Genomic DNA, 13,305 nt, shown 5'->3' with positions numbered 1-13,305 from the left:
GTCCCTTCACCCCAAGACACCCATTCATATTCAGTGATGACCCCATTTCACTCTTGTTTTGATGAGCTTGTATTAAGGGTGTTAGAAATAGGGTTGGAGAAACTGTTTTTTCACATATTAAAAAAAAACAGGACTCTGGAACAGTCTTCATGATATGATTTTAACAGTTCTTAAACATCTGCATTCTACTGTTAACATGTGTTTTCCTGCACTGTTATTCCTATGCCTCTACTGAATTAACGCCAAAGATTTAGTTTTGTTTAAGTTGTGAGCTTGCAGTATGACTTGGATTTGATGAGAGAGGAAAACCATTGTCCTTGCTGATTGCACACAACAACAAACATACAGAATCACACACTAATGGATCTAATAAATTGGTTATTTTAATGAATCAGTCAAAATGACTCAATCATTCTTTGAACACAAGTTATTAGTTTGAATCTGTCCAGAAATTCAATGCTATCCAGTCAGAGCTGTTCTTCAGCCAGAAATGAACCAAAACTGTTAATGGAATGGTATATTATATAACATTGGCTAATTGTCAAATTACTTTGTTCCTCTCTTGGAAGTCTTTTTGGATAGAAGCATCTTCTAAATGCATACATGTTAAATGTGTAATGTTGAGAAACTAGAATCATTAGAATCAGAATTGAAACAATTCTTTGATTCCCATCCGTACTAGGAAAACAAAATAATGTTACAGCATTAAGTATCAATATTCCACAAGCGCTAATGGTCATGTTATAGGCTAAATCTATTTTTCTCTGCAAAATCCTTGAAGCATAAGCAGAAGTTACTCTTACCTTTGAATGGTAGAATTTTAGAAAGCTATCGTTGGATTTTAGTGCTGGGCGGTAAACCGGTTCAAACCGAAAACCGGTTTATATTTTCGTCACGATATTGATTTTGAATAAACCGCCATACCAGTGTGTTTAATTACACAACGTCCGGAACAAACGTCACGCTGCGCGACACTGTTTCAGATGGACCCTTTACAATGTTGCACTTCTAAGCAGCGACGAGTGAGGGTAAACAAACAGCAGTGCTCTTCGTTACATGGACGATGGATGCTAAAGAATTAGTTGAACATGACACAGAAGAACAACTTGTGCCAAAAAGAGGAGCCATGTCTGTTGTTTGGAGGTTTTTTGGTTTCCAAACATCCGACATCGACCAAACAACCATTTTATGTAAGTGCTGTCGGGCTAAAATTCTCGCCAAAGGCGGCAACACAAACATCCATTATACAGGATAATCCTGTGTGCCAAGTTGCACTTTATATTTATTTTATGTTTGTTCTGGTTTCGAAGCAATACTTTTGAAGGAATAACTAATGCAAGTTGCATAATTTTGTTTTACTATTTTTTTTATAGACCTCAAAAGCAATGCAAGATAAGTTTAAGTTTTCTTTTTATATTTACTTGAATGCACGTAATGTTCCTGGACTTGTACTTGAACTAGCAAAAGTATTCCAAGTTGTTCTAATTGTGTTGTTTAAAATAAAAGTTCTGTATTTTGACTGCAATTGTCTTTGCATTCTGATTCCTCACTTCATTAGAATCATGAATGGCCCTTATTTGTAAACAACAGCATAATTTTCTGGGGCCATGCAAACCTTTATTACTAGTGTGGAATTATTCTACAATATTCACTAATGACAGTAAAATAGACCATCCTAAGTCAATTTACTGCAGTAATTCCTCTCTCAACCAGTAAAAAAATGCATTGAACACCTGACTATGCATGAAAAAAAAACCTGTCATAAACCGGAAACCGGCATAATTTTGGAAAAAAACGTGATATAAATTTTTGGTCAAACCGCCCAGCACTACTAGATTTATCTATAAGCAGAACACTTGTGCACAGCAGGTAAAATACACAGTAATGTGACCAAGTTTGTGAGTAAATTAAGCATGTGATGATCACTGGTGCATTCAAATATTGCATTCCACTTCATTGGATGAACTTATTAAATTATACTACCAAAAGTAAAACAGATGAACAATCAAATGCTGTTGGTCCGGCAATAACTGGATTGGAATGCCCAAAAAAAATCATTCAATTTACCTTCCAAATCCTAGTGAAATACCTTTTGGGTCATTAGCCATTCCTCAACTTTTGCTTTTAAATAAACAAATGAAACCTGTGGCTGGTCAACTATAACATTCACAAAGCACCATTTGACATGAAACCAAAAAGTCAAATGACCTCATATTGAAAATAGCCCAATGAGACCAATGCAATTCTATAATCATTTCGACAGGCAGGGTTTGGTGTCCATTACAGGCTATGAAAGAATAATATCTTATAATTAAAAGAAGTGCCACATGTTCTGGTATTAACGCGACAGTTGTCATCATTTGTTTATGTTCTCCAACCGGTCAGTCTATTCTTCCTGTGTAAACTGAGATGGGAGCTGTCATTGAAACCGCTCTTTCTTCACGCACGCTTGTGTGTACAGTATGTGTCCAACCATTTCAGTCAAGGCAATGACTGCCATTCATAACGTGACTTCACTTGGCAGAAAGACTAAGAACAAGACAACTATGTAAAAATTCAGATTTTTCCAGACGCCATAAGAATAGCAGTTCTTACTGCTAGTAGTTTAAGCATTAACAACAAAAACATGTTTAGACAGTAAGAATGGCCAGACAACCGTCTACAGATTTGGAATGGGTTGAATCATGTTTCTAAAAAAATTTTATAAAAAAAATAAATAAAAAAAAACTAGCCTAACATTTGTATGATTTATGGGTGTGGTAAAACATATCCAAGTCACATTTCATTCCAAAATAAAAAGAAAGATCTAACATATAATACAAAAAAATATATAAAACATCAATACAGTATAAAAAAGACATTTTATCACACCCATAAAAATTTTAGTTTTTTTTTTGTTTTTTTACATAAAAATTTGTTAAACATGATTCAACCCATTCCGAATCTGTAGACGGTTGCCTGGCCATTCTTACTGCCTAAATATGTTTTTGTTAATGCTTATTAAGATTCACATTTAAATTTCAAAAGATTCACATTTCTGCAGTACAGTATACTGTAAAAATGACTAAAGACCTGTTCACACTAGTGCTGCACGATCAATCATATCGCAATCACGATGTCAAGCCTATGCGATTATATGACGCAAAATGCTGCGATTTTATATGAAATAAACAATTTAGGGCTGTTAACGAATAACGTGGCATCTGTTATTTTTTGTCATCCTTTGGCTAGTGTTCCATGATCCCGTTCTTATTCGTGCGAATGCTAGTTTAAACCATTAATGCACGACAAGTCAAAAGAGAGCGCTGCCTGTGAATGTTCTGACTGTGACTCACAGAAAGATGCGCGCCAGTATCATGCACATGCACAGACTGTGCGCCAGAATACAGTTCTCTTTCGCGCTTGAACGAACAAAAACACACACAATTATGCCAAAATGTCGTTTGTCGAGTATCTTCATAAGAGCAGTCTTATGATGATGGTCTCTGTCAGCAACGGCTGCTCTTAAAGGGCAAGCAGCCAATAAAACTTTCTGTCAGTAAAGTTAATCAAATAACCAAAGGAACAGAGAAAAATACTCACTGCTCTTGACTAAAGAACTTGTGTTTAATGAGGAATAGTCTATATATAATTTATAATTTATGCAGTGCAGACTGTTTGATAACTTCAATTTCTATTCAAATTTCTGTATGTCCTACCTGCTAGACAGGAAGGGCACAGGTAAATATGACATTTATTATGGGTTTATGTGAGGATTGTTTTAAGTTCACTTAAATTAAAAGCCGTTATATTTTTTGAAGCCTAATAAATGTTTACAAAATGTATAGTTTTTAATTTTAATGACGGAATCACTTTAATGTTGGATGGCTCAAATTAATGTTTAAAATGGGGGAGAGGGGGTCATTTTTATCCAGACATCATTGGCTTATTGATCATTATAAGTGGTATCAATCATTTAGTTGTTGTATAGTTTGAGTTGAGAAATACACATTTCAGAATGATCACTAATCTGTGTGTGCATTTAGCTTCAGAACCAAGCAAGTTGACTCATAGAACCATTTGTTTATTATATCTCAATCGCAATCGCAATATTGACCTCAATAATCGCAATATGACATTTTCCCCAAATCGTGCAGCCCTAGACCAAGGGCGATAACTATAAAGATAATGATGAAGACAGTTCTAAAAATCTTTCTCATTATTAAAGAACAGCAGAGTTCACACCAGAGCTATAACGATAATGGCACAGAGAAACGATATCATTGGAATCACGTTCAGAACGATTTTATCCAGCTGATGAATGATAAAAACATTTACAGCCAATCAGAATACAACCGGCTGTAACAAGCTCGAGTATTCAAAGCACCAGGCAGGCACGTGCTTAGAATAAACAGAACAATATCATCTGCTGGTGTGGACACTAATATAGTTATCTTAACACTGAACAGACCTTAACACAATGATTTTTTAAATTTAAATCAGCATAAAACAGTACAATAAAATACTATAATATGGAATTATGCATTCATAAAGTTTAAATATTACATCATAACTTTGGCATTACAGTATGAGAGTGTTTTTTTTAAAGGCTTAATTTTCTTTCAATTCATATATTTATTTATTTTATAGCTGAAATCCAACAGACAATTTCTTGACAGATTTTGTCAGATTCATCCATATGCCACAGCTCTTAAAAATTCAGATGTCTCCTGCATCTCACTGACTGGCATATGAGTGTAAACAAAGCTTCATCAGTGAAGCATAAAAAAAATGAAGGATTTTTTAAGACAAGCAAGAAAAGGGCTTTCTTAAGATGTGTCAATCTCTGACACCCCTCTGATGCACTTCCTCTCACTGTGAAAGAAAGGAAGGAAGCTGCTTGGAAGGAAACCATCAGTCCAGGATGACCAGGCTCATATCTCTGTGGGCATCCAAAAAAAAAAAAAAACACAAAAACAACAGCCAAATATTGTATTCTGACGAATACAGAGATACAGAGGATTTAGCTTGTTCAATTACCTAATACTCAAGATGCACCTCTTAGGAAAAATAAGGGTGCTTTCACACCTGCCTCATTTAGTTTGGTTGAATCGCACTAGAGTTCGTTGTCCCCATTGGTGCGGTTTGTTTGGGCAGGTGTCAAAGCAGCAATCGCACTCGGGTGCGCACCAAAAGCGGACCAAACAAGTGTACCGAGACCTCCTCAAAGAGGTGACCATTCTGATGGAAATACGATCAAGACACATCGGGGCAAAGAGTGGTGTGGTTGTCACGTGACTGCATTTTGGTTCGTTTCATCAACTCATCAACTGATTCGGACCAGAGCAATCAGTGTGATGTGAAAAGGAACCAAAATGCCTGAAAAATGCTAGTATAATTTTTCGCCCTTGGTCCGGACCAAATGAACCGAACATACAGATGTGAAAGCAGCCAAAGAGGTGTGCCCTCTTGCACTTTGATCTACTGACTCACAGAGGTCAAAGCACAAAGTACCATCAGCCTTTTTATGGTCTCTTTGACCCCTGCATTAGGGTTGGGAACCGAAAATCAGTGTTTCTGAAAAATACCGGAACCGGAAAACGGTTCTGGTGCGATGTGCAGAATTAGGGACACTCAAAATATTTGTAGGCTACTGTTCCAAACAGTGCATGTCATTTGGCTAGAGCGCTGATTCATCCAGTAATGAAACAAGTGAAGTCTTTATGAATCAATCATTCAAACTGATTTTAAAAATACAATGTTTCACCTGTCTGGATCTTACATATGTGTCCAAGCATATTCTACCCCTTCTGAGAGGGTATTCTCCACTGCTGGAGATACAATAAGCTATAGGAGAGGTCCCAAATTATCCTAGAGAATACAGAAATGTTTATTTTCCTTCAGAAAAATTGCAAAATAATATGTTGCATTTGTTGACATTACCAGTCTTTTAAACTCATTTGACAAGTATAAGAAATAAACACAAAACTCATTGTGCATTTTCCCCTTACTACTATTTTTTTTAGTTGTTTTAATATTTTTTATTGAATGGGATCCGGAAACCGGATCCCATTCTCCGCAACTCCGGAATCGTTTGGCGGAAATCGGAATCGGAAATACCCGTCTGCTATCGAAAATAGTGTACCAAAGCCTGTACAGGCCATACATTCAGCATGTTGATGCAAAGCGCTGAGGTTGTTGCTGTAAAGCCATAATGAGCTTATGTGTCATTCCCTAAAAAGAAGTCTTTACACATTAAGGGTGTCTTAAAGCCCATTTCACGGAACAGCCTTTTTTAGCCCACATGACATGACCGAGATTACATCATGGATTTCACATGGACCTTGATTCTATTGCAACAAGCGACCACCTCAGCTGTGAACTTGAGGTGTGATGCGTTCTGATTTTTGGGTCAGTATTCCCCAACCCACACACGTGCTGATCACTCAGGCCGAAATACTGCGATTGCTGAATAAAGGCCAACTCTGAGAAAGATCACTCAATGAGAGCAGACATGGAATATCACGTAATCTCTAGGAAGTGCAGCTGTACAGAATTGCATTCGCTAATGAAAACCATACTGACCCTGAAGTGCCTCTATTGTCTGTAATGCTTAAATCCAGGTACAAACAAATCGGTTCATGAACATGTGATTTTTCCCCAGTGAACAAAATCAGTTATTTCCCAATTAGTTTGTTACGTCTTGGGGCTCAGTCTGATGTAAAAGCCTTAATGTCTCGTTTACTTGAATGATTCATTCAAACACCCATTCATTCAAGAACAACGTCCACGGTTGATTTTTCCCCCCAGTAAATAAATAAATAAAAAACAAAATCAGTATAACAATTATTGTAACCTAAGATAAAACAGAGGGCAAAATCAAATTAAACAGATGTGCATGTGCGGTAGAAGACTATGGTTTATTTTATGTCTGAAAAAGCACCCTGTCACTTTAAGTGCCCAACTCGACGGTATCGGTTCTTATTCGTAGTTTGTCCAAATCACTAAAGACGACCAAAGCACTTCTAAAGGAAAATTACAAAAACTGCAAATACACTTTTACATACATCGACAGCCCTGCTGAAAATTAATAATGCATTTTTTTTCGGTGGCCACGTAAAAAGTATGATTTTTTTTCGGTGGCCACGTAAAAGGCTGCAGATATACAACGAGCCAAGCAAGCTAAATGTCATCACAAGTCCTTGCAAGCATAACAGGTCAATATTTTCACATAAAGCCTATAACGAAACGTAATTCGGTCTCACATCACACAAAACCATTGCGTAGCTATAATGTTAAACTGTTTCCGACGCAAAGCTGAGCTGACAAGGGTTGTGTAGAGGTGAAAGACTTAAAGTTTACAAACGTTTGCTTTATGTTTATGCAATGGACTGCAGTGAACAGTGAAAGACAAAATCCACGTGCCTGCATTTTAAGAAGATTGGGGACAATTGTATGCAGGCCTATATGTTAAGCTATCTTACTTAAATGACTTTCTTCTAGAGCTGCTGTAGCCTGTAGCCAAAACAATCTTTTATCACTGTAAAGCTGCTTTGAAACTATCTGTATTGTAAAAAGCGCTATACAAATGAAGGTGACTTGACATCAATTCATGCCATTTCATTTCATTGCACTTTCTATTTAAACTAACAACATTGTTGCGTTGTCATAAAAGAAACAGTTCATGCACGTGATACTAGTAACTGCAGAAATGCAGCATACTGTAACATTTAACATCCACTAGTGCACATAATAAATGATTTAAAAGACATGTCTTCTGACCTGTTGCGTCCTGTCTGAAGGATTCACCATCACCGCCTGCCGAAAACTGTTATCCACGTAAGACGCCATGGTTTTCAAAACAATCGCGCGAATCAATTAAGTCAAATATTCCAACGCGAATCTCACAAGTAGTTTTTAAACGGTAAGTTACAATAACGTTTTTATATAGCAGCAGCTTCCGAGGAGAGCCTGTCCCCAGGCCACAGCCTAAGCCAGGATCTTTCTTACTGTCCCACGTCCCGATCCAACAAGACCAGACAGTCTGTTTTTACTATTCCAGCCGCTGGAGCTTCGGTTGTGAGTTGACAGGAGATTTTCGTTTTAATGAAAGGTTTTTGCAGGGAAGCGGTACGTCTATGCTTTACGCAGACGAGTGCATTTTCACCATTCCGTTTGTCCCCTGTTCGCTATTCCATCTTCTTCAGTTTTCCATCTTGAAAACAACGTGCAATCCGTGCGTTTGGTGATTGTCCATTTTAAGCCATTTGCAAAGCAGCGGAGGGTCAAAGGCAGCATTTATAAATAGTGTTTTAATGGCTAAACGCGACGGAGGGTCTGCCGTCTGGGCTCGCTGTTGTAAGCCACCACCATGGTGACCGACAGCCTCAAGAGGGTTGATGGGCGAGTCCATTCAGCACAATAATGCGCCCACAGAACAATCCAATGCGAAGAACGTACAGTACTCTGTCGCCACCCACTGGCTGAAGGAAGAATTACAAGCTTTTAATCGTACGCCACAAATTTTCAGGTAAGGGTGGGGAGCGCAGGGGGAAAGCCAATGATAATGATTCCAAAATGAAACTTATATTTCTTTTAACGTTTATATTCTTTAATTTAATACATCATTATTTTTAAAAGTTCGATTTTATAACGTGAATCTGTTTCTTATATAAAAAATATACGAGTGTGTCTTCCCTCTGGGAAAAATATGCCCACTTTCATGTTTAGGCCTACACGTGATTATGATTGATATAGAGTAATCTTCATAGTTAAAACTGATCAAATTAGATGCACCAAATATCTTCCCCAGACCCAGAAAAAAAAATATTTTTGAATTTAATATTTGTATGTCATTACATTGTTTAGAGCATAAGAAACAAATGGAAAACACATTTTTGAAAAAAGATAAAGACACCAAGACTCATAAAAAGATTGTATTGGCAAAACAATGGGACTTGTTGTTTTTTTAATTTACCAATACATATTTAGGTTTCAGGATTTTTTTAAACCAAACTTTGTATAAAGATTATTTTCTTAATTATGTTATGAAAGATCTAATTAAATTAATTTATATGCCATTTTAATTTATACAATGTGGGTAAAATGGCCATAAATGAGTACTGCCATTCAATACAATGTATCTATATCTAATTTGCATTTTAATGTGTTCTTGGGGCAACATGTAATAAAAAAGACGGGAGTAATAACATAATAACGGGAGTAATAAGTGGCAACATTTTCGTAATAATATCGAATATTTCATAGGAATATTTCTTTCCCCATTCAAATGTTGTGTCTCTCAAAATGCCTGATAAACATGATTTGGTATCCTCTACAGTGGACATCTATGAAATCAATGCCCTGTTTTGTAACAGATAAAGTCATATTTTGATTAAAAACCCCATAACATTGGCATGTTGATTTATGACAAACAATTTGAAAATTAGTCATATTTAAATGATAATTACAAATATTATCTTTTATTATTATTGTATTATATATATTTCCATAAGAGTGCTATACTTGATCACTAAATTAATGTCAGTCATTTTTAAAGACCAAGCAGAAGTTGCTGTCATTGTGAAACCTCCAAACATTTGGTATCTCTGAAAAGCCCCAAATGTGCTCTTTACAGGACATCCAGCCCTAAAACCACGTATGGTGTCAGAGAAATTCACTAAAATATAATGTCCACTACAGTGAACAAAGGTCTATTCACGGGTTCCAGGAGGACATGAGTATAGGCCTAACTGACAGGTTTGACACAGATGGGCACCTTGGAATTCAACACCTCTGATCATGTGACTATACCAGCCATGTAATATGATATCAAGACATTCTGCACTGTTGACGGCTCATATAAATAGCATAATAACAATAAACCAACAATTCCTTTAGACCCTTAACACATCAGATGTCACCAGTGGGATTGATGCCGGTTAGTTGCGGGTTTGGATGGAACAAAAGAACAGTCAGCACTGAGGAAAAATAGTGCCTTTCTGTTTCAGAAATAATTTCAGTAAACAAACCTCATAATGAGATTTTGTCAAGACAACCCATGATGCTGGAAATCAGTTATCTGACACTAAAGTGAAGCCTTATTATTATATCAACAAAAGCAAACCGGTTTAAAGACCGTGTTTGAATATCAAAGATTCAATTAGCAAACTATGAGAAAACAGTTTTCCTTAAACAATTGTGCTGCATTCACTCACAAATATAAACTTTTTATACATTTACGGTAGGAAATTTACAAAATATCTTCATGGAACATGATCTTTACTTAATATCCTAATGATTTTTGGCATAAAATAAAATTTGATAATTTTGACCCATACAATGTATTGTTGGCTATTCCCACAAATATACCCGTGCTACTTAAGACTGGTTTTGTGATCCAGGGTCAGATTTATGCTCTTTGCAGACACTTTTATCCAAAGTGACTTGCATTGAAGGTATGCCTATTGAAGGAATTGAACCATGAGCCATGACCTATGAGCCATTTTCTCAATGTCAATTAGCCTATAGATTTCAAATGTAATCATTTATTAATTCAATCAAGCATTATTATGTTTGTTTCTTTGTCTGTAGGCTATTTTTTATTGTCAATTTTATTTATTCATTTAAATAAGCAATTTAGCCTATTCATTTATTTTTGTTTGCCAATATTTAGGCCTATTTCATATTATCAATTTGTTTATTGTTTATGTCAAGAAATACATATACAGCAAGTGTAAGTTACGGTGTACTGCATGCACAATGCACAATCAGTGTGGGCTTATTTTAGTGTTGGATGCTTTTTTAATAAATAATCCATAAGTTTAATGCATCACGACTAAACACAGGTTCCGTGGAGACCAAACGCTCCGTGTCAACAGCGCGCGAGTGAGTGAGTGAGTGAGTGAGCGAGTGAGTGAGTGAGTCAGTGACCTCCTGCCCAGGGCTTAGTTTACAGTCACTCAGATGCACTTACTGCTATTTCAAAGATCTGGCAGCAGTTTTAATACAAAAAGTAAACAAAGTAAGGGGGATGAAGAGTGTACAACAGGACACGACACCTTCTAATGCAGGGTCTGGACAGAGAATACTGTTCACAGGTAAATATAGGCCTATTTATGAATTTATTTTTAGTATGACACTTTATTTAATCATTAGTAAGTTCACGAGTTTGAATCAAGTGTTACTTTTGTTGTCATCAAGGACCAGACGGCATTGGAGATTTCCGTCCCAAATTGGACTATTTCCCCCGCTGCATTGGAATTGGCCCGTTATCTCCAGATGCCACGAGTGACCTCAACTACCTCTTCCGGCCTGCAGTGCACGCGGCCCCGCCGTTACCGAAACACCGCTGCACCGGAGAAGTGGGCTGGGGTCTACAGTACTGCACTGTACTCAACAGGCGGACTACTGTCATCAACCACAAACTATATCAGGTTATTATATTATATTAGCCTATATTATTTTATAGTATAGTATATTAGCTTATATTATATTGTATTATATTTTAATTTTTTTGGCCAGTGTGTGTTCATTTAATTGCATATTTTTCCTTGCATGGGCAGCGAAAACATAGAAATTGACTTTCTAAGTAAACCTGAGAAACATTGGCATAAAAAGTGAGACAACTAGCACCATTTCTAAACATGTAAATATAAAAATAAACACTATAGCCTACCTTTCAAAAGTTTGGGGTCAGTAAAATTTTGATGTTATTGTTTGAGGTTTGAAAAAAAATGTAATTGAATTAAATTAAAGCATTAAAACTTGTATGTTGTTAAAGAAAAGTTATTTTAAACTTTCAAAGAATCCTGCTTTTTTTTTTATCGCGGATTCCTAAAAAAATGGTAAGCAGCACAACTGTTTCCAGCATTGATAATAAATGATTTCTGAAGGATCACGTGACACTAAAGACTGGATTCAGCTCTGCATCACAGGAATAAATTATATTTTAAAATATATTACATTAAAAAACATGTTTTTAAAATTGTCATAATATTTCACAATATTGCTGTTTTGATACTTTTTTTTATCACATAAATGAAGCCTGCAAGCATAAGTGACTTATTTCAAAAACACAAAAAAATCTTATTCACCCCAAACATTTGAACAGTAGTGTAAATAATTATAGTAAATAACTATAGTTACCGTTAACTAACCTGCCTCAAAAATAGAACTTGCTGCGTATAAACATCATATCTCGTTGTCTCTCAGAATCAGATTTTACATTATACAGATTTGTATGTATTTTTTAACAAATTTTTTATAACAAATCTAAAGACTAGTATCGATAGTATTGCCTTACTGTATGTGTGTAAATAAATACAATACTTTTAATCATCTGTGCAGGACGGTGCCATGGTGAGCTAAACACACACCAGTAACCACGTAGGAAAGGGTTAGATTACCTCCAGCTCCCCTTATTAGACTCTAGACGGTGATGGGTTTCACTGGCAGGAAATGGGTAGAGTGGATGAGAGGAAGCTGTTCTCCTCTGGTAATCAATAATTCAATGCTTGCACACAGGCACACTCAGCCCTGGTTTCGGGACAAGCAAACAACCTGCAGGAGGCTTGCATGAAACCACAGCGCACATGATTCTTACAGCAAGGATGACAAAGAACAGTTCCCGCTTAATGAAGTGAGAAATAAGAGATAATGATACACTCTCTGCACCCTGTATAAACCCACTGCTGGGTTGCCCATTGTTATATTAAGAATAAACTGAAATTTTGTGTCTGAATCTCAAAGTACTTTACTAATCATTCTCTTATTGTTCTTCTTTCAGGACTGCAGTAAAGACAGTCAATGCATACGGAGAAAGCAGACGCATTACTTTTTCTCTAAATTGACATATGGCGAATGATTCTTGAAAGTGATCATTGAATAATTTATTTACTCAACTCTATTGTAAAACCACATTAAATGCATCTTTCTTTGCTGTGCTGTTCACGTCTTGGTTCATTATACCTGATATGAAATGGTAAAGTAGCCTACATTTCTGTGATTTCACAAAGTAGAGATCATATTTTTCTTTTTCAAACATACTGTAGGTCAGATATCAGATATGGAGACATGCCATTTCTATGATTGTTATTTTATATTGTATTATTTTGCAAGGGCTTTTATACGTGACATTAGTATTGTTTTTCTCACTTTTTCATTTCATGTCAGCAATATTTTTTTAGATTGTGTGGTTTGAGCTAAAGTGCCCAGTGTTTCGGAAATGATTAGGTACAATAGTGTCATTGCCAGATGAGGCTTTTCTAAACAGAAAAATCAGCCCCTTCTAACTGTCACTGTCCCAGTAGGACGCTTGGCTTCGCT

At 36.2% G+C, this 13,305-nt stretch overlaps 2 protein-coding genes across 23 annotated transcripts in view; one reads left to right on the top strand and one right to left on the bottom strand.

The window, feature by feature from the left end:
* Positions 1-8,377, bottom strand: part of rapgef2b (Rap guanine nucleotide exchange factor 2b) — a 117,158-nt gene extending 108,781 nt beyond the window's left edge. For 20 of the 22 annotated variants that reach the window (XM_077247661.1, XM_077247666.1, XM_077247679.1 and 17 more), the window contains exon 1: positions 7,762-8,368. In XM_077247661.1, the coding sequence (XP_077103776.1) occupies positions 7,762-7,830 (69 nt within the window). In that variant the 5' untranslated portion in view covers positions 7,831-8,368. Of the gene's footprint in view, positions 1-7,761 lie in introns of all 22 variants that reach the window. The other 2 variants (XM_077247678.1, XM_077247685.1) reach the window with 2 other exon arrangements.
* A 2,510-nt stretch (positions 8,378-10,887) lies between these two features.
* Positions 10,888-12,636, top strand: spmip2 (sperm microtubule inner protein 2). The gene is made up of 3 exons (XM_077248075.1): positions 10,888-11,078; positions 11,182-11,414; positions 12,505-12,636. Exons 1-3 carry the CDS (start codon positions 11,012-11,014, stop codon positions 12,574-12,576), a joined length of 372 nt encoding a protein of 123 aa, XP_077104190.1. The 5' UTR covers positions 10,888-11,011; the 3' UTR covers positions 12,577-12,636.
* Positions 12,637-13,305: the final 669 nt, after the last annotated feature.

Source organism: Siphateles boraxobius, unplaced genomic scaffold (assembly GCF_051911475.1).
Source record: "Siphateles boraxobius isolate OS27281-9 unplaced genomic scaffold, OSU_SipBor_1 3, whole genome shotgun sequence".
NCBI lineage: Eukaryota > Metazoa > Chordata > Actinopteri > Cypriniformes > Leuciscidae > Siphateles > Siphateles boraxobius.
The sequence above is the reverse complement of the archived record's forward strand: the minus strand, read 5'-3'. Positions and strand labels throughout refer to the sequence as shown.